The following is a 20,000-nucleotide window of genomic DNA, read 5'->3' on the forward strand; positions in this document are numbered from 1 at the left end:
TTTAAATTTTATTTATTTATTTTCTGAATTAAAGCTCTCGTGTGATCGTGACATATGTTTGTTTGTTTACTTGTTTGGGCGTTTATAGATCCACACAGAGACGTTTGTTCTTCTGCCGTTTTCCCCTCAGGAGGTGCGCGGTTAGATTTCTGTTCAGAAGTGTGACAGTAAAAACAGTAAAAACAGTAAAAACATCTCATGATCCAGGACTAAACAAGAACTCATGTCTCCGCTTCATGAATCTGTGTGAGCTTCTGGTTCCTCGTCTCCACGTTTTTTATTTTATTTTATTTTTATTATTTATTTATTATTATTTATTTATCTATGTATTATTATTATTATTATTATTATTATTATTACTATTATTACTATTATTTATTTATTTATTATTATTATTCTATTATTTATTATTATTTATTTATTATTATTTATTTATCTATGTATTATTATTATTATTATTATTATTATTACTATTATTACTATTATTTATTTATTTATTATGTATTATTCTTATTTATTATTATTATTTATTATTATTTTTGTTTATTTATTTATTTATTTTTGAATTTTTTTTATTTATTTATTTTTTTAAATTTATTATTTATAAAATGACTCCTCTGCGTTTTTAAAGTGCGCGCGTGTGCTGTAGCTGGAGTCCCGGCGCCCCCTGCAGGTCGGACCAGACGCGTGACCCGAGTCCGGAGTCTCCCCGGACCATCTGAAATGAAATAAACCACATAAACGAAATTATTTTATTTTATTTTTATTTATTATTATTTCTTATTTATTTATTATTATTTATTTATTTATTATTATTATTATTTATTATTATTATTTATTTATTTATTATTATGTATGTATTATTTATTTATTATTTTATTTACTATTTATTTGTTTATAATTTTTATTTATTATTTATTTATTTATTTATAATTTATGTATTATTATTATTTATTATTATTATTATTTATTTATTATTTTTATTATTATTATTATTTATTATTTATTTATTTTATTTATTTATTTATTATTTTATTTTTATTTTTTATTTATTATTTTTAAAACAACTCCTCTGCGTTTTTAAAGTGCGCGTGTGTGCTGTAGCTGGAGTCCCGGCGCCCCCTGCAGGTCGGACCAGACGCGTGACCCGAGTCCGGCGTCTCCCCGGACCATCTGAAATGAAATAAACCACATAAACGAAACGAAAAAGTGTAAAAACCTGGAGCGGCTCCCCCCTTCTCCTCTCTCGCTCTTTCATTCACTCCTTTTATTCTTTCTCTCCGCTCCTCTGTTTTCTCACTCTCTGCATATTTCTCTCTCTCCCTCCTCTTTCACCCTCTTCTTTCTCTTCCCTCTCCTCCCTCTCTCTTCTTCCCCCTCTCCTTGTCTACTTCTCTTCCTCTTCCCTCCATCTGTTTTCCTCCTTCTTTTCTCTTTCCTCTGTCTCTCCTCCTCTCCTCTCCTTCCTCTGTTATTGACTCTAAGTTGAGTCTTATTGCCTCTCTCTCTTCTCCTCCCCCTCTCCTCTTTCTCTTCTTCATTCTTTACCTCCTCTTCCTCCTCTCTCTCTCTCTGTCTTTCCTCTCCTCTCTTCTCTCTCTCTCTCTCTCTCTCTTCTCTCTCTCTCTCTCTCTCTTCTCTCTTCCTCTCCTCTCTCTCTTCTCTCTCTTCTCTCTCTTCTCTCTCTCTCTCTCTCCTCTCTCCTCTCTCCTCTCTTCTCTCTTCTCTCTTCTCTCTCTCCTCTGTCATTGACTTTTAAATACAGGTCTGTGTTTCAGTAAATCTTGGTTGAACATTCCTTTGGTTTCTGTGCAGTCGCTCAGTCTCTGAATCTCCCTGAAACTCTGAAAGTCTCTGAGTCTGAGTCTCTGAGTCTATGAGTCAGTCCCCGAGTCCCAGAGTCTCCCCCCCCCCCCCCGAGTCCCAGAGTCCCAGAGCGAGTCCAAGTCCCAGAGTCCCAGAGTCCCAGAGCGAGTCCGAGTCCCCAGAGTCCCCCCGAGTCCAGAGAGTCGTCCGAGTCTCAGAGTCCCAGAGCGTCCGAGTCCCAGAGTCCCAGAGTCCCAGAGCGTCCGAGTCTCCGAGAGTCCCAGAGTCTCCAGAGAGCGAGTCCGAGTCTCCGAGTCCCAGTCCAGAGTCTCTTCCCAGAGAGTCTCCGAGAGAGAGAGTCCGAGTCCCAGAAAGTCCCAGAGAGCGTCCTCCCAGAGTCGTCTCAAATCAAATCAGATTTTCTCCGCTCGTTCTCATGAACTTTAAAGGCGACATTATTTTAAATCTACTGTTTGTTTTTTATTTTGTTTTTGTCTTTCTCTCACGTCTCTGTGTCATTTGTCTCCTTCCTCCACTTCAAACTCCCCTAGACTCGACCAGTCTGAACCAGTTTTGTTCATCATTTCATCTTAAATTAACTCAACTAAAGTGTAAAAATAAAACAATTCTGTGTGTTGTTGAGTTAAATCAGAATAAATCTACAGAGTTTTATCCATTTAATCTCAAAACGTGAATATAACTCTCCACAAACACACAAAAACATGAGACAAAACTGAACTTTTTACACCCGGGGTCTGACTCTGTGTCTCAGCTGTCGTGTCCGGGCTCGAGTGGCGCTCTGAGCCCCCTGCTGGTCGCTCCGGGGGACTTCAGCTCTCCGGCCTCGTCCTCCGTGTGTCTGGACAGTTCTGCGGCGAGACACAGACTGGAGCTGAGGCAGAAGGGCAGGAGGAGGAGGAGGAAGAGGCCGGCAAAGGTCAGGAACAACTTTAACAAAACAAAAAAACAAAAAAACTGAACGGAAACGAGACAGAATTAAAGTGTTTTTTTTTTATATCAGATGTTTTGTGTTTGTGTTTGTGTCAGAGACCTGAGCTGGGACCTGATCCGGGACCTGATCCGGGGTCTGGAGCAGAGTCTCTCCTGGAGGACTCTCTGAACATCTCCACAGCAGAAGAGAGAGAAGAGACAGAGGAGACAGGAGAAGGTAAAAAAGACGATGTAAACTCTTTAAACAACTTTATTCTGAAGTAAGTGTTTGGTTTATTCTAATTTTAAAGCCGAATTAATTTATTCCTGGATCATTTAAACGTTTATTGTAAAACATTATTTATCCAGGACTAAAACAGGACTAAACCAGGACTAAACCAGGACTAAACCAGGACTAAACCAGGACTAAACCAGGACTGAACCAGGACTAAACCAGGACTAAACCAGGACTAAACCAGGACTAAACCTGGACTAAACCAGGACTAAAACAAGTCTAAAACAGGACTAAAACCTGGACTAAATCAGGACTAAACCAGAACTAAACCAGAACTAAATCAGGACTAAAACAGGACTAAACCAGGACTAAACCAGGACTAAAACAGGACTAAACCAGGACTAAACCAGGACTAAACCAGAACTAAATCAGGACTAAACCAGGACTAAACAGGACTAAACCAGAACTAAACCAGGACTAAACCAGGACTAAACCAGGACTAAACCAGGACTAAACCAGAACTAAATCAGGACTAAACCAGGACTAAAACAGGACTAAACCAGGACTAAACCAGGACTAAAACAGGACTAAACCAGGACTAAACCAGGACTAAACCAGAACTAAATCAGGACTAAAAACTAAACAGGACTAAAAAACCAGGACTAAAACAGGACTAAAACAGGACTAAACCAGGACTAAAACAGGACTAAACCAGGACTAAAACAGGACTAAACCAGGACTAAACCTGGACTGAACCAGGACTAAAATCTGGACTAAAAGCAGATCTAAAACAGGACTAAACCAGGACTAAACCAGGACTAAACCAGGACTAAACCAGGACTAAAACAGGACTAAACCTGGACTGAACCAGGACTAAAATCTGGACTAAAAGCAGATCTAGAACAGGACTAAAACAGCTCTAAACCAGGACTAAACCAGGACTGAAACTAAATCTCTCTGGTGTTTTTCAGACGAGGAGCTCAAACCTGAAGACGTCCAAATCCAGACCGACATAAAAGTCCTGGAAGATTCAGAAAACAGAGACGAGACCGAGGACGAGACCGAGATCAAGACCGAGGACGAGACCGAGGACGGGACCGAGATCAAGACCGAGGACGGGACCGAGATCAAGACCGAGGACGGGACCGAGATCAAGACCGAGGACGGGACCGAGATCAAGACCGAGATCAAGACCGAGGACGGGACCGAGATCAAGACCGAGACGGGACCGAGATCAAGACCGAGGACGAGACCGAGGAGGAGGACGAGTCTGGAGGAGAGGAGACTTCAGCTGAACCCTGTGTCAAGAGTCCAGACCAAAACCTGGATCAAGACCAAGACCGAGACCGAGACCAAGAGGACGGGGACAGTCCCAGGTGAGGAACGTTTTAACTTCAAATAAGAAATATCTAATTGAGTCCAGGTTTAGTCCTTGTATAGTCCCTGTTTAAATCCTGGTTTAGTTCTGATTTAGTCCTGGTTTAGTGCTGTTTTAGTCCCATTTAAATCCTGGTTTAGTCCAAATTTAGTCCTGGTTTTGTCCTGGTTTAGTCCCAGTTTAGTCCTGTTTTAGTCCTGGTTTAATCCTAGTTTAGTCCAAATTTAGTCCTGGTTTAGTCCTGTTTTAGTCCTAGTTTAGTCCTGGTTTAGTCCTGTTTTAGTCCTAGTTTAGTCCTGTTTTAGTCCTGTTTTAGTCCTGGTTTAGTCCTGTTTTAGTCCTGTTTAGTCCTGTTTTTAGTCCTGTTTAGTCCTGTTTTAGTCCTAGTTTAGTTCTGGTTTAGTCCTGTTTTAGTCCTGGTTTAGTCCTGTTTTAGTCTTGTTTTAGTCCTGTTTTAGTCCATGTTTAGTCCTGTTTTAGTCCATGTTTAGTCCTGTTTTAGTCCATGTTTAGTCCTGTTTTAGTCCATGTTTAGTCCTGTTTTAGTCCATGTTTAGTCCTGTTTAGTACATGTTTAGTCCTGTTTTAGTCCTGTTTTAGTCCTGGTTTAGTCCTGGTTTAGTCCTGTTTAGTCCTGGTTTAGTCCTGTTTTAGTCCTGTTTAGTCCTGTTTAGTCCATGTTAGTCCTTTTTAGTCCTGTTGTTTTAGTCCTGTTTAGTCCTGTTTTAGTCCTGTTTAGTCCTGTTTTAGTCCTGTTTTAGTCCTGTTAGTCCTGTTTTAGTCCTGGTTTAGTCCTGTTTTAGTCCTGGTTTAGTCCTGTTTTAGTCCTGGTTTAGTCCTGGTTTAGTCCTGATACTACCGCACGTTTTGTTTATGCGTCGTTTTCTTTTTATTTATTTACATTTATTTATTTTTCTTTATTTTTATTTTTTTAAATGTTTTTGTGTGTGTTGTTGCTCAGCTCGTCTCCGGCGCCCTCTGCTGGTGACACGGAGAACCTGCGGGACACGAACAAACTCCACCTGTCGGACTCGTCCCTGGAGGAGAAACTACGAGACGATCCGAGCGACGACGGAGACGAGGAGCGGAAAACCGACGAGAGAGACGAGAAAGAAGAAGAGGAAGAGGAGGAAGAGGAGGAAGAGAGAGAGAAAGAGGAGGAGGAGGAGGAGGAGGAGGAGGAGGAGGAGGAGGAGGAGGAGGAGGAGGAGGAGGAGGAGAGCTCTCTGCTTCAGGAAGTCCTCAGCTCCTTGAAAACTCCACTGAGCGCTCTGGATGTAATACACACAGATCACCAGCAGAGGGAGACAGAGGAGGTGAGAAGGACTGAACCAGGACTAAAACAGGACTGAACCAGGACTAAACCAGGACTAAAACAGGACTAAACCAGGACTAAACCAGGACTAAAACAGGACTAAAACAGGACTAAACAGGACTAAAACAGGACTGAAAACCAGGACTAAAACCAGGAGTAAAACAGGAGTAAACAGGACTAAACCAGGACTAAAACAGGACTAAAACAGGACTAAAACAGGTCTAAAACTGGACTAAACCAGGACTAAAACAGGACTAAACCAGGACTAAACCAGGACTAAAACAGGTCTAAAACAGGAGTAAAACAGGACTAAACCAGGACTAAATCAAGACTAAACCAGGACTAAAACAGGTCTAAAACAGGACTAAAACAGGACTAAACCAGGACTAAATCAAGACTAAACCAGGACTAAAACAGGTCTAAAACAGGACTAAAACAGGACTAAAACAGGTAAAAAAACAGGTCTAAAACTGGTCTAAAACAGGACTAAACCAGGACTAAAATCAAGACTAAAACAGGACTAAAACAGGACTAAATCAGGACTAAAACCAGGACTAAATCAGGACTAAAACAAGTCTAAAACAGGTCTAAAACAGGTCTAAACCAGGACTAAAATCAGGACTAAACCAGGACTAAAATCAAGACTAAACCAGGACTAAAACAGGTCTAAAACAGGACTAAAACAGGACTAAATCAAGACTAAACCAGGACTAAAACAGGTCTAAAACAGGACTAAACCAGGACTAAACCAGGACTAAACCAAGACTAAAACAGGACTAAAACAGGTCTAAAACTGGTCTAAAACTGGACTAAACCAGGACTAAAACAGGACTAAAACAGGACTAAAACAGGACTAAATCAAGACTAAACCAGGACTAAAACAGGTCTAAAACAGGTCTAAAACAGGTCTAAAACAGGACTAAACCAGGACTAAACCAGGACTAAATCAAGACTAAACCAGGACTAAAACAAGTCTAAAACAGGTGTAAAACAGGACTAAACCAGGACTAAATCAGGACTAAATCAGGACTAAAACAGGACTAAACCAGGACTAAACCAGGACTAAAACAGGTCTAAAGCTGGACCAAAACAGGACTAAAACAGGACTAAATCAAGACTAAACCAGGACTAAAACAGGTCTAAAACTGGTCTAAAACTGGACTAAAACAGGATTTAACCAGTATTAAACCAGAACTATAACATTATTTCACCAGGACTAAACCAAGTCGAATAAAAATAATTTAATTCAGAATAAAAAATAGTTAATTTCTCTTTCAAAATGACAAAATGTAAACACTTAATTCTTAACGAAACTACGGCCGCCGTCGCTTTGTCACGGTACGTTGTTGTTCCCTTTGGTAAACCCCGACCTGTTCTCAGATGGAGGAAGAGGAGGAGGAGGAAGAGGAGCTCCTGGTCACACCGCAGACGACTGAACATGTCCAAGAAGAAGGACGTAAACGGGAAGCGGAGAGCGAGGAACAGGAAGTGGGCGTGTCCTCGTACAGAGACGCAGAGGAGGAGGAGCCGAAGAGCAGAGAGGAAGAGTCAGAGGAGGAGCCACAGGTGGAGATCTTCAGCCCCAGACAGGTGAGAGGAGGGGAGAAGGTTCATTTTTTATTATTATGTAAAAAAAAAAAGTTCGTCAAAACCTTGTGTGTTCTTCTTCTCTCGTCCACTGCTCCCGCGCAGCTAAACGCACTTTCACTTTACAACCGCCTTGAGTTTAAAGTTTGCGTTGTGAGCGTTTCTCTTGACAGGTGCATTTTGATATTAAAAAGAATCACAGTATGTTTTACTCCTGATGCTCCTGACGACGGGAGCCGTAACGCTGCAAGTGGAGCGGCTTTGTAATTTACTAAAGTCGTACTAAGACGCCCCAATAAATTCATATATAAGGCGTCTGGATTAAAAGGCGCACACTCGTTTTTGATCAGATTAAAGGCTTTTAAGTGCAAGCAGAAGTAAACAGCAAGGCCAAAAATTCAAGTTAATGCATCTGATATAAAAATGTATTGAACAGATACATATGTCTCTAGTTTATCAAACTGTTCACCTTTTTTCTGGACCATTTTTGGTTCTAAAGTTCCATATGTTTTAAACAGACCATGTATGAAACATGGAACAAAAATTATTTCCCAAATTTCAAAGACCCAAAAATCATGTAAATAAATGGATGTATTTCATCATATCTTGTGTTATTCCATCTTTGAACTGTTGATGAAGGGACATGATTTAAAAAAAAAAAGAAGTATTTAAAATGATAAACATTTGCTTGGAAGAACTGACATATGGTAAATGGTCACGTTTTTCTACAGCACTTTTCCACCTTCGAGGCACAACCACTCACACATTCACACACACATTCACACACCAGTGTACGCAGACACTGTGGGCAAGGTGGGTTAAGTGTCTTGCCCAAGGACACAACGGCAGCATTCATCTGTGGGAGCTGGAATCACACCAGCTCAACCTGTGGGTCAGTGGATCTGAACCACCAACCTTCAGATCAGCTACTACCGCCCGACATATTTTATAGAAATAGTTTCTTTCATTTTGAAGTAATATTAAAGTTTTCAGAAGAAAAAAGTGACAAATGATGTAAAATCCTGCACCTTCTACTTGTTTGTACAATTTTCCCTCCGTTACTTTTCCCTCCGTTACCATGAACTTTCTTAATAAAAAATCTCATGAGTCAAAAAGTCAGAGGTTTTTCAACCTAATCTTGTACCATATGGTAGAAAACTATATGAAGCAAATATTCAAACCAGTTTGTTAAGGATATGGAAGTGAGAACCAAGAGTTATCACTGTTTGGATTTATTGACCAAAAAGTGCTGCATATTTCATTCCCTCCGTTACCGACATGAGTTTTTACATTTTTTGTGAACAACTTGTAGAATCTCACAGGTTTAACTTGACCCTGTTGGAGTGTAACTCTTTCCTACATTCTGATACTTTACTTATTTCAATAGTTCCTCTAGTTTAGACATTTGAATGTCAAAAATCTGACCCTGTTTCCCTCCGTTAACACTTGACCGGACCCCCCCACAGTGCAGAAAATACGGTACATTACATTTCCGTCTCTGGAGCCGTTTTCCATCGGATTAGTTTGGATGAACACTGCACCCACGACCAAAACGACTCCAATACTGCAGCCTAATGCTTCGTCGTTATTCTTTAGGTTTTCGTCTTTCTTCCCTTGATAGTTGAAGAATGTTTATCCTTTGTGGATCTTGTTGGTTGAAGATTTGGTGATGGGGCAGATTTATGAAGCTGCTGGGGAATACGGACGTTCCACAAATCTACAGCGCGACACTTTAATGACGTCGTTGCGCTGGTGTCTTTATTCTATTTAGTTTACATTTTCAAACATCACTTTCATACGTTTATCACTAATGTACAGTTTTATTCTTTGTCTTTTCCAGGTTGTTTCTGAAACCGAGCCACGCGATTTCCAGAAGATCCACCACGGCGTCGGCGTCACTTTACCTTCATCGCCTTCAGACAGTGAGGAAGACGACGAGGAAGAGACACGGGAGGGTTTAAAATTAACCCAATGCCGAGAAACTGAAGACGTGGACGCCATTTTGGATCAGATCAAACAGGAAGTGAGCGAGAGCGAAGAGGAAGTCACGGAGCATCAAGACGAACAAGGAACGGGAGATTTCGAGATGGAGACAAACGCAGAAATGGACGAAAGCACCGAAACGAAACCTGAAATCAAGACTCGAGACTCCGTAAAAGTCGTTGAAATCGTGTCTGAAGACGTTTTGGAATTTGAGGGAGAAATTTTGCGAGGTGAAAGCGAAAGTACAGAGACAACAGAAGACGAAAATGACGTGAAAGAAACTGAAATGTCTGAAATGGAGTTGGAACGAGCGAGTATCGAAGAAAACGACGAGAAAGAGGAAGAAACGACGGACAGACACGAAGCAGAAACGACGGAACGCAAACCCTCTCTGAGCAAAACTACGTCTTTGGAGATTAATCTGGTGTCTCCAAATTCAAAGAAAGAATTCAGTTTTCCAAATCCTGAACATTTTAACGAAGAAACCGAAGCGGAAATTTGTGACGAAACTGAAAAACCGGCTTCGGAAATCGCCGGTGTTTCTACGGTTGACGTAAAGGACACGCAAAGCCGAGAAGATCGAAGAGAATTCGAAGACAACGTTGAAATTTTGGACGAAAACGACGAAACGAAAGAAGACGAAGTTATAAAAGTTTCGACGGGCGGCAGTGAAAAGGTCGAAGAGCTGGAAATTATGGGAGAAATCGAAGCGGAAGTAGAAAATTTTGACGAAGAAGGCGGAGATGTTTCGATGGGCGAAGTGGAGGAGGTTCAAGAACGAGAAGAGACAGAAAATAAAACTGAAATTTCGCCAAAAATTCAAGAAGACGGTGAAATTTTGGGTAAAACTGACAAAACACAAAAAGAAAAAAGGGTTACGTTTTCTTTGGAGGAGAAAGAGGAGCCAGAAACGATCGAGGAAAAACCTGAAAATTCCCAAAGCGAAGTTTCCAGACCGGAGCCGAACAGGCCCAAGTTCACGATCGCCGCGGCCTGGCAACGGTCTCACTCCGTCGGGCAGAAGGACGAGCGCGACCCCCCTACGCCTCCGGAGAACCACGAAGACCCAGCGGAGTCCGGACCTGAGCCAGAATCTCAACCAGTCCGAGAGTCCGAGTCCGAGCCAAAGTCCCAGCAACACCCAGAATCCAGAGCGAAACCTTGGCTCGGAGTCCAAGAGTCTCCGCAAATCCAGGAGTCCAGACTGGAACCTGGGTCCGAACTAATCCAAGAGTCCAAGTGTGAACCGGGGATCCAGCAAGACCCAGAAACCAAGTCCAAACCAGAAACCAGGCCTGAGCGTGGGTCCAGAGTCCAAGAGTCTAGACCTACTCCTTGGTGCAAACAAGTCCAGGAGTCCAGACCAGAGCCGAAGACCCAACTAGACCTAGAATCCAGGCTTGAACCGGGGTCGGAGCAAGTCCAGGAGTCCGGGTCTAAACCGGGACCGGAGGAGGAGCCAGAGGAGGGAGCGAGGAGCCCGACCGGAGCGAAGCGTCCCGGGATACACGAGGACAAACCCGGCGAAGGTGAGACTCTGGGCGGGTTTCACGAGGCCAAGTGACAGGTCGGATCTGCGGAGATAGGCCTGTTTTACGGTACACTGCGGAACATTCCAGGCAAAGCAGGAGCATCGCCATGGAGACACTTTGGCGGTCGACCCTCTGCCTGAAAAGTTTCACCTTTAAATCCTGTATCACTAGATCAACCACCTGGTTTAAAGTTCAGATCTTCGTTCAAAAAGGTTCAGGTTTGGGTTAAGTTTAGTTTGGGGTTTAAGTTATGTTAAGTTTAGGGTTTAGGTTAAGTTTATTTTAGTGTTTAGGTTAAGTTTAGTTTAGGGTTTAGGTTAAGTTTAGTTTAGGGTTTAGGTTAAGTTTAGTTTAGGTTTTAGGTTAAGTTAAGTTTAGTGTTTAGGTTAGTTTAGTTTAGGGTTTAGGTTAAGTTTAGTTTAGGTTTTAGGTTAAGTTAAGTTTAGTTTAGTGTTTAGGTTAAGTTTATTTTAGTGTTTAGGTTAAGTTTAGTTTAGGGTTTAGGTTAAGTTTAGTTTAGGGTTTAGGTTAAGTTAAGTTTAGTTTACGATTTAGGTTAGTTAAGTTTAGTTTAGGGTTTAGGTTAAGTTTAGTTTAGGGTTTAGGTTAAGTTTAGTTTAGGTTTTAGGTTAAGTTAAGTTTAGTTTAGTGTTTAGGTTAAGTTTATTTTAGTGTTAAGGTTAAGTTAAGTTTAGGGTTTAGGTTAAGTTAAGTTTAGTGTTTAGGTTAAGTTTAGTTAGGGTTTAGGGTTTAGGTTAAGTTAAGTTTAGGGTTTAGGTTAAGTTTAGTTTAGGGTTTAGTTTAAGTTAGTGTTTAGGTTAAGTTTATTTTAGTGTTTAAGGGTTAAGTTAAGTTTAGTGTTTAGTTAAGTTTAGTTTAGGGTTTAGGTTAAGTTTAGTTTAGGGTTTAGGTTAAGTTTAGTTTAGTGTTTAGGTTAAGTTTAGTTTTAGTGTTTAGGTTAAGTTTAGTTTAGGTTAAGTTTAGTTTAAGTTTAGTAAGTTTAGTTTTAGGTTTAGTTTAGGTTTAAGTTTAGTTTAGGGTTTAGGTTTAGGTTAAGTTTAGTTTAGGTTAGGTTTAAGTTAAGGTTTAAGTTTAGTTTTAGTGTTTAAGTTTTAAGTTTAGGAGTTTAGGTTAAGGTTTAGGTTTAGTTTAGTTTAGTTTAGTTTTAAGTTTAGTTTAGGTTTAGGTTTAAGTTTAAGTTTAGTTTAGGTTAAGTTTAGGTTAGGGTTTAGGTTAGTTTAGTTTAGGTTTTTAGTTTAAGTTTAGTTTTTAGGGTTTAGTTTAGTTAGGTTTAGTTTAGTTTAGGGTTTTAGGTTAAGTTTAGTTTAGTTTAGGTTAAGTTTAGTTTAGTTTAGGTTAGGTTAAGTTTAGTTTTAGGTTTAGGTTAAGTTTAGTTTAGGTTTAGGTTTTAGGTTAGGTTAGTTTAGTTTTAGGTTTAGTTTAGTTTAGTTAAGTTAGTTTAGGGTTTACTGAATGATGTAAACATTAGTTCTTTCCTTCCTTTCCTCAGATCGTCCGTCTGTGTCGGAGGAGATTTCCCAGAATCCTTTTGGGGTGCGTTTGAGGAGGACTCAGGCTCTGCACAGGTTCATCGCAGAAGATCAAAACAAACAGGTGAGTGAAGTTTCATTTTCAGATATTTTAAAGCTGCACTGCGCAACATCACCTGTTCGTCTCCATGGAGATGTTCTGGGTTTCCTGTCGATCCCGGGAGAAAACTAAAGGCAACTACGTAATGAATAAACAGAGAAAAGTTGCACAATGCACCTTTAATAATGAGATTTTTATTGAGTTATAAAATATTACTCATAAAATAATATTACTCAAGTAGAAGTACAAAGTTGTGGTCCAAGTAATGACTCGAGTAAAAGTACTTTTATTTCAATACAAATATTAGGAATAAAAGTATGTGGCTAGAAAAGTACAATTTATAAATATTTAGATCTGGGTGCAAATAGGTTCAGGTTTGGGCTTAGTTAAGTTTAGTTTAGTTTAGTGTTTAGGTTAAGTTTAGTTTAGGATTTAGGTTCAGTTTAGTTTAGTGTTTAGGTTAAGTTAAGTTTAGGATTTAGGTTCAGTTTAGTTTAGGGTTTAGGTTAAGTTAAGTGTTTAGGTTAAGTTTAGTTTAGGATTTAGGTTAAGTTTAAGTTTAGGGTTTAGGTTAAGTTAAGTTAAGGTTTAGGTTAAGTTTAGTTTAGGGTTTAGGTTAAGTTTAGTTTAGTTTAGTGTTTAGGTTAAGTTTAGTTTAGGGTTTAGGTTAAGTTTAGTTTAGTTTAGGTTTAGGTTAAGTTTAGTTTAGGAAGTTTAGGTTAAGTTTAGGGTTTAGGTTAAGTTTAAGTTTAGGGTTTAGTTAAGTTAAGTTAAGTGTTAGGTTAAGTTTAGTTTAGGGTTTAGGTTAAGTTAAGTTTAGTTTAGTGTTAGGTTAAGTTTAGTTTAGGGTTTAGGTTAAGTTAAGTTTAGTTTAGTGTTTAGGTTAAGTTCAGTTAGGATTTAGGTTAGTTTAGTTTAGGGTTTAGGTTAAGTTAAGTTTAGTTTAGTTTAGTTTAGGATTTAGGTTAAGTTTAAGTTTAGGGTTTAGGTTAAGTTAAGTGTTTAGGTTAAGTTTAGTTTAGGGTTTAGGTTAAGTTTAGTTTAGGGTTTTTAGGTTAAGTTTAGTTTAGGATTTAGGTTAAGTTAAGTTTGGGGTTTAGGTTAAGTTAAGTGTTTAGGTTAAGTTTAGTTTAGGATTTAGGTTAAGTTTAGTTTAGGGTTTAGGTTAAGTTAAGTGTTTAGGTTAAGTTTAGTTTAGGATTTAGGTTAAGTTTAGTTTAGGGTTTAGGTTAAGTTTAGTTTAGGGTTAGGTTAAGTTAGTGTTAGGTTAAGTTTAGTTTAGGGTTTAGGTTAAGTTAAGTTAAGTGTTTAGGTTAAGTTTAGTTTAGGATTTAGGTTAAGTTTAGTTTAGGGTTTAGGTTAAGTTTAGTTTAGGATTTAGGTTAAGTTTAGTTTAGGGTTTAGGTTAAGTTATGTGTTTAGGTTAAGTTTAGTTTAGGGTTTAGGTTAAGTTAAGTGTTTAGGTTAAGTTTAGTTTAGGATTTAGGTTAAGTTTAGTTTAGGGTTTAGGTTAAGTTTAGTTTAGGGTTTAGGTTAAGTTTAGTTTAGGGTTTAGGTTAAGTTTAGTTTAGGATTTAGGTTTAGTGTTTAGTTTAGTTTAGGGTTTAGGTTAAGTTTAGTTTAGGGTTTAGGTTAGTTTAGTTTAGGGTTTTTAGGTTAAGTTAGTTTAGGTTAAGTTTAGTTTAGGGTTTAGGTTTAGTTTAGTTTAGTTTAGGGTTTAGGTTTAGTTTAGTTTAGGGTTTAGGTAAAATTAAAATTAAACAAGCACTAATGTAATAAACGGGAAAAACAGATAAATATTTTTATTAAAATTTGATTAATTTGATTTGATTGTTTTTTTGTTTTTTTCTTCCAGTCCGTCCACGAACCTCCCTCCCCCTCGCACAAAGTCGACCCGCCTTCTCCCACAAAGCAACCAATCGGCATCAAGCCCGCGGTGATCAGCCAGCCAATCACGGTCAAGCCCGCCGTCCTGAGCCAGCCAATCACGAACAAGAGCCCGACGTCCAACCCGCCGGTCGCCGCCAAGCCCGTGGTGCCGCGAAAACCCGACGTGGAGGCTAAAAAACGAGTCTCGGGTCGGTTTCACGTCTCCGTCTGTTTCGTTCACGCGTTTGAGTTGAAAGAAAAGTTCCGCAGTGCAGCTTTAAATGTTGAAATTTTTGGTGTTGCAGAAGCGGGAGGAGGGACCGAGGCGCCGAGCTGGATCTCCATGGCCAAACAGAAACAGAAGATTTACAAAGAAAACGTCAAGGTACTTTTAGACCTGGTTTAGACCTGGTTTAGACCTGGTTTAGACCTGGTTTAGACCTGGTTTAGACCTGGTTTAGACCCTGGTTTAGACCTGGTTTAGTCCCTGGTTTAAACCTGGTTTAGTCCCTGGTTTAGTCCCTCATTTAGACCTGGTTTAGACCCTGGTTTAGACCTGGTTTAGTCCTGGTTTAGACCTGGTTTAGACCTGGTTTAGTCCCTCATTTAGACCTGGTTTAGTCCTGGTTTAGACCTGGTTTAGACCTGGTTTAGACCTGGTTTAGTCCCTCATTTAGACCTGGTTTACCCTGGTTTAGACCTGTTTAGACCCTGGTTTAGACTGGTTTAGTCCTCTTTAGACTGTTTAGTCCCTGGTTTAGACCTGGTTTAGTCCTGGTTTAGACTGGTTTAGTCCTGTTTAGTCCTGGTTTAGTCCTGGTTTAGTCCTGGTTTAGACTGGTTTAGACCTGGTTTAGTCCTGGTTTTAGTCCTGGTTTAGACCTGTTTAGTCCCTGGTTTAGACCTGGTTTTAGTCCTGGTTTAGTCCTGGTTTAGTCCCTGGTTTTAGTCCCTGGTTTAGTCCTGGTTTAGACCTGGCTTAGTCCCTGGTTTAGTCCTGGTTTAGACCTGGTTTAGTCCCTGGTTTAGTCCCCTGTTTAGTCCTGTTTAGTCCTGGTTTAGACCTGGTTTAGTCCTGGTTTAGTTGGTTTAGTCCTGGTTTAGTCCCTGGTTTAGTCCTGGTTTAGTCCTGGTTTAGTCCTGGTTTAGTCCTGGTTTAGTCTGGTTTAGTCCTGGTTTAGACCTGGTTTAGTCCTGGTTTACTCCTTATTTAGTCCTGGTTTAGTAATGGTTTGGTCTCAGTTTAATCCTGGTTTAGACCTGGCTTAGTCCCTTGTTTAGACCTGGCTTAGACCTGGTTTAGACCTGGTTTAGTCCCTGGTTTAGACCTGGTTTAGACCTGGTTTAGTCCTGGTTTAGTCCTGGTTTAGTCCTGGTTTAGTCCTGGTTTAGTCCTGGTTTAGTCCTGGTTTAGTCCTGGTTTAGTCCTGGTTTAGTCCTGGTCTGGTCCTGGTTTATTCCTGTTTTAGTTCTGTTTAGTCCTGGTTTAGTCCTGGTTTAGTCCTGGTTTAGTTTCTGGTTTAGTCCTGGTTTAGTCCTGGTTTAGTCCTGGTTTAGTCCTGGTTTAGTTCTGGTTTAGTTCTGGTTTAGTCCTGGTTTTAGTCCTGGTTTAGTCCTGGTTTAGTCCTGGTTTAGTTCTGGTTTAGTCCTGGTTTAGTCCTGGTTTAGTCCTGGTTTAGTCCTGGTTTAGTTCTGGTTTAGTCCTGGTTTAGTCCTGGTTTAGTCCTGGTTTGTGAACAGTTTTGTTTGTTTTCGTTGGCAGGAGGAGCAGGAGAAGAAGAGCCCGGAGCTGAGCAGAGGTGAGTCGGCGTCAGAGGAGGAAACGTCGCCCTCTGGTGGACGTCGGCGGTTCTGCTCTGACCCACAAACCTCTGGATCTGTGTCACTGATTTAAACCTCGTCTGAAACCGAAACTGAAACTGAAACTGGAGCAGGGCCGTTATACAACTCATCATCTGTCAATCAAACACTCACGCTTTTACTTTTTAACTTTTCATATTTTCTGATTTTGGAAGTTAAAATTATGTGAAATCACCGGGATTTTTTAAAATATAGGCTAAATATTATATTATATTTTTGCAAAAACAGAAGATTTACAAAGAAAACATCAAAGTACTGTTAAGACCTGGTTTAGACCTGGTTTAGTCCTGTTTTAGTCCTGGTTTAGTCCTGGTTTAGTTTTTTAGTCCTGTTTTAGTCCTGTTTAGTCCTGTTTTAGTCCTGGTTTAGTCCTTTTTAGGTTAGGTTTAGTCCTGGTTTAGTCCTGGTTTAGTCCTGATTCAGTCCTGGTTTAGTCCTGGTTTCGTTCTGGTTTAGTCCTGGTTTTAGGTCCTGGTTTAGTCCTGGTTTAGTTCTGGTTTAGTCCTGGTTTAGTCCTGGTTTAGTCCTGGTTTAGTCCTGGTTTAGTCCTGGTTTTTGTCCTGGTTTAGTCCTGGTTTAGTTCTGGTTTAGTTCTGGTTTAGTCCTGGTTTAGTTCTGGTTTAATCCTGGTTTAGTCCTGGTTTCGTTCTGGTTCAGTCTTGGTTTAGTTCTGGTTTAGTCCTGGTTTAGTCCTGGTTTAGTTCTGGTTTAGTCCTGGTTTAGTCCTGATTCAGTCCTGTTTTAGTCCTGGTTTAGTCCTGGTTTAGTCCTAGTTTGGTCCTGGTTTAGTCTTGGTTTAGTCTTGGTTTAGTTCTGGTTTAGTCCTGGTTTAATCCTGGTTTAGTCCTGGTTTAGTCCTGGTTTAGTCCTGGTTTAGTCCTGGTTTTAGTCCAGGTTCAGTCTTTCAGTTGGTTTTATCCATACCAAAGCTTTTATACTTTTTACACACTGTTTCTCTTTCAAAAAAAAGTAAAATATTTTGGTTTTAATTGTTAATCTCCACGGCAACGGACCAAAACAGCAACTCAAATTCTAACGTTTTGTTTTTTGTGTTTTTTTTTTTTTCTTTCAGCGATTTCTCTGGACCTCAAACCCGCGGCCGCCGTCCCGCCCGTGCCGCAGAAACCCAGCCACTACACCTGCCCCGCACCCGCCGCCGCACCCGCCCCCGCACCCGCACCCGCACCCGTCTCCAAACCGCCGCCGCAGAAACCCGCCCACTCCTCCGCCTTTTCCTCCTGCCCCGCTCCCGTCCCGGCGAAACCGCTCACGGGCAAACCGCCGCCGCAGAAACCCAGCCACGCCTTCCCCGCCGCACCCGCCACACCCGCCTCACCTGCCCCCGCACCCGCCACACCCGCCCCTGCCCCGTCCTCGAAACCGGCGCCGCCAAAACCCGCCCACGCTCCCGTTTCCTCGCCTTCCCTCGCCTCTCCGTCTTCTCCTCTGTCTGGCGCCCCCTGCAGGCCTTCTTCTTCCTCTTCCTCCTTCTTCTTCTTCTTCTTCTTCTTCCTCCTCCCCTCGCGTCGCTTCGCCGCAGGACGAGCCCCCGTGGATGGCGCTGGCGAAGAAAAAGGCCAAGGCGTGGAGCGAGATGCCTCAGATCGTCCAGTGACAGACTTGAAATTTTCCCCCCCAAAAATTTTTTTTCGAGGAATTTGTTTTATTTTATTTTTTCGGACTTTTGTCTTTTTTTTTTTTCTGCACATATTTTTCGCACGGTGTTTACTCTCGTACGCTCACGGCTCCAGGTATATCCAGATGTTTAAACGGTCGCGTATACGGACGTTAAAGTGAAATGAAATGTGCTCGTGTAAAAAAGAGACTGAGTGTGAGTTTTGGCGCCGCCTTGTGGCCGAACGGCGCATTGCGGTTTTGTTCTTGTTTTGTTTTTTTTGTTTTGTTTTTTGTTTTTTTTTGAGCTGGTTTAAGTTGAGGTACAGACAGGCGGGGTCCTCTTCCTCTTAATTTATATCGAAGAGACGCCCGTGTGTCGTTTTTCTAAATAAAACTAATAAAAATAAAAAAACGGAAAAAAAAAGCAATGATTTTCTTCATTCTTCACCAAAATCAAAAACAGATAACAGACTAAACCAGAACTAAACCAGGACTAAACCAGGACTAAACCAGAACTAAACCAGGACTAAACCAGGACTAAACCAGAACTAAACCAGGACTAAACCAGGACTAAACCAGAACTAAACCACGACTGAACCAGAACTAAACCAGGACTAAACCAGAACTAAACCAGGACTAAACCAGGACTAAACCAGAACTAAACCAGACTAACCAGAACTAAACCAGGACTAAACCAGAACTAAACCAGACTAAACCAGACTAAACCAGACTAAACCAGGACTAAACCAGACTAAACCAGAACCAGGACTAAACCAGGACTAAACCAGAACTAAACCAGGACCAGAACTAAACCAGGACTAAACCAGAACTAAAACCAGGACTAAACCAGGACTAAACCAGAACTAAACCAGACTAAACCAGGACTAAACCAGAACTAAACCAGACTAAACCAGAACTAAACCAGGACTAAACCAGGACTAAACCAGAACTAAACCAGAACTAAAACCAGGACTAAAACTGAACCAGAACTAAACCAGACTAAACCAGGACTAAACCAGACTAAACAGACTAAACCAGGACTAAACCAGGACTAAACCAGACTAAACCAGGACTAAACCAGAACTAAACCAGGACTAAACCAGAACTAAACCAGGACTGAACCAGGACTAAACCAGGATTAAAACAAGACTAAGTGTGGGGACGGGCCCGGAGTTGCGCCCGCGTAGACTGTCGGGTGACCAGGACTGAGACCAGGATAAGACCAGGACTAAAACAGGGACTAAGACCGAGATTTAGACGGGGACCAGACCGGGACAAGATTAGGACTGAGTCTAGGACTGAGACTGGGACCAGAGCAGGACTGAGACTGGTTCAGTCCTGGTTTAGTTTTGGCTTAGACCTGGTTTAGACCTGATTTAGTCCTGGTTTAGTCCTGGTTTAGACCTGGTTCAGTCATGGTTTAGTCCTGGTTTAGACCTGGTTTTAGTCCTGGTTTAGTCCTGGTTTAGATCTGGTTTAGACCTGGTTTAGACCTGGTTTAGTCCTGGTTTAGTCCATGGTTGATTCTTGGTTTAGTCCTGGTTCAGTCCTGGTTTAGTCCTGGTTTAGTCCTGGTTTAGTCCTGGTTCAGTCCTGGTTCAGTCCTGGTTTAGTCCTGGTTCAGTCCTGGTTCAGTCCTGGTTCAGTCCTGGTTCAGTCCTGTTCAGTCTGGTTCAGTCCTGTTCAGTCCTGGTTCAGTCCTGGTTCAGTCCTGGTTCAGTCCTGGTTTTAGTCCTGGTTCAGTCCTGGTTCAGTCCTGGTTTAGTCCTGGTTTAGTCCTGGTTTAGTCCTGGTTCAGTCCTGGTTTAGTCCTGGTTCAGTCCTGGTTCAGTCCTCGTTCAGTCCTGGTTCAGTCCTGGTTCAGTCCTGGTTTAGTCCTGGTTTCAGTCCTGGTTCAGTCCTGGTTCAGTCCTGGTTCAGTCCTGGTTCAGTCCTGGTTTAGTCCTGGTTTAGTCTCTTATCTGTTTTTTCATTTTGGTTTTGGAGACAAATAATGAAGAAACTGTTTTTTTTTTTTGTTTTTTTTTCGTTTTCTTATTTTTGGATTTATTTTTAAAAACAAAAGAACCAACGACACACAGATTCTTCTCGCTCTGAGTCTCTGTGTTTGACTCGGGGATTGAACCACCAACTTTAGGGTTTTTGCCTTTAGCCTAATAAAGTATTTTAACATTTTTTGTTGATTTAATGTGTTTAAAGTTCATGAAAATCCCCAAAACAAGTCCTGGTTTAGTCCTGGTTTAGTCTCAGTTTAATCCTGGTTTAGATCTGGTATAGTCCTGGTTTACTCCCGGTTTA

The 20,000-nt window shown here is 41.0% G+C and overlaps 1 protein-coding gene across 1 annotated transcript in view; it reads left to right on the plus strand.

Moving 5' to 3' along the window:
* The window catches only part of LOC110174849 (trichohyalin-like), a 36,593-nt gene extending 18,452 nt beyond the window's left edge, over positions 1–18,141 (plus strand). The window contains exons 6-17 of the mRNA XM_055159561.1: positions 2,579–2,743; positions 2,854–2,974; positions 3,943–4,061; positions 4,193–4,347; positions 5,311–5,665; positions 7,045–7,254; positions 9,092–10,763; positions 12,277–12,380; positions 14,212–14,434; positions 14,531–14,610; positions 15,988–16,024; positions 17,158–18,141. Coding sequence (XP_055015536.1) covers positions 2,579–2,743; positions 2,854–2,974; positions 3,943–4,061; positions 4,193–4,347; positions 5,311–5,665; positions 7,045–7,254; positions 9,092–10,763; positions 12,277–12,380; positions 14,212–14,434; positions 14,531–14,610; positions 15,988–16,024; positions 17,158–17,882 — 3,966 coding nt within the window. The 3' untranslated portion in view covers positions 17,883–18,141. The remainder of the gene's footprint in view (positions 1–2,578; positions 2,744–2,853; positions 2,975–3,942; positions 4,062–4,192; positions 4,348–5,310; positions 5,666–7,044; positions 7,255–9,091; positions 10,764–12,276; positions 12,381–14,211; positions 14,435–14,530; positions 14,611–15,987; positions 16,025–17,157) is intronic.
* Positions 18,142–20,000: the final 1,859 nt, after the last annotated feature.

Source organism: Boleophthalmus pectinirostris, unplaced genomic scaffold (genome assembly GCF_026225935.1).
Source record: "Boleophthalmus pectinirostris isolate CB_2022bp ecotype Guang Dong unplaced genomic scaffold, ASM2622593v1 HiC_scaffold_23, whole genome shotgun sequence".
Taxonomy (NCBI): Eukaryota; Metazoa; Chordata; class Actinopteri; order Gobiiformes; family Gobiidae; genus Boleophthalmus; species Boleophthalmus pectinirostris.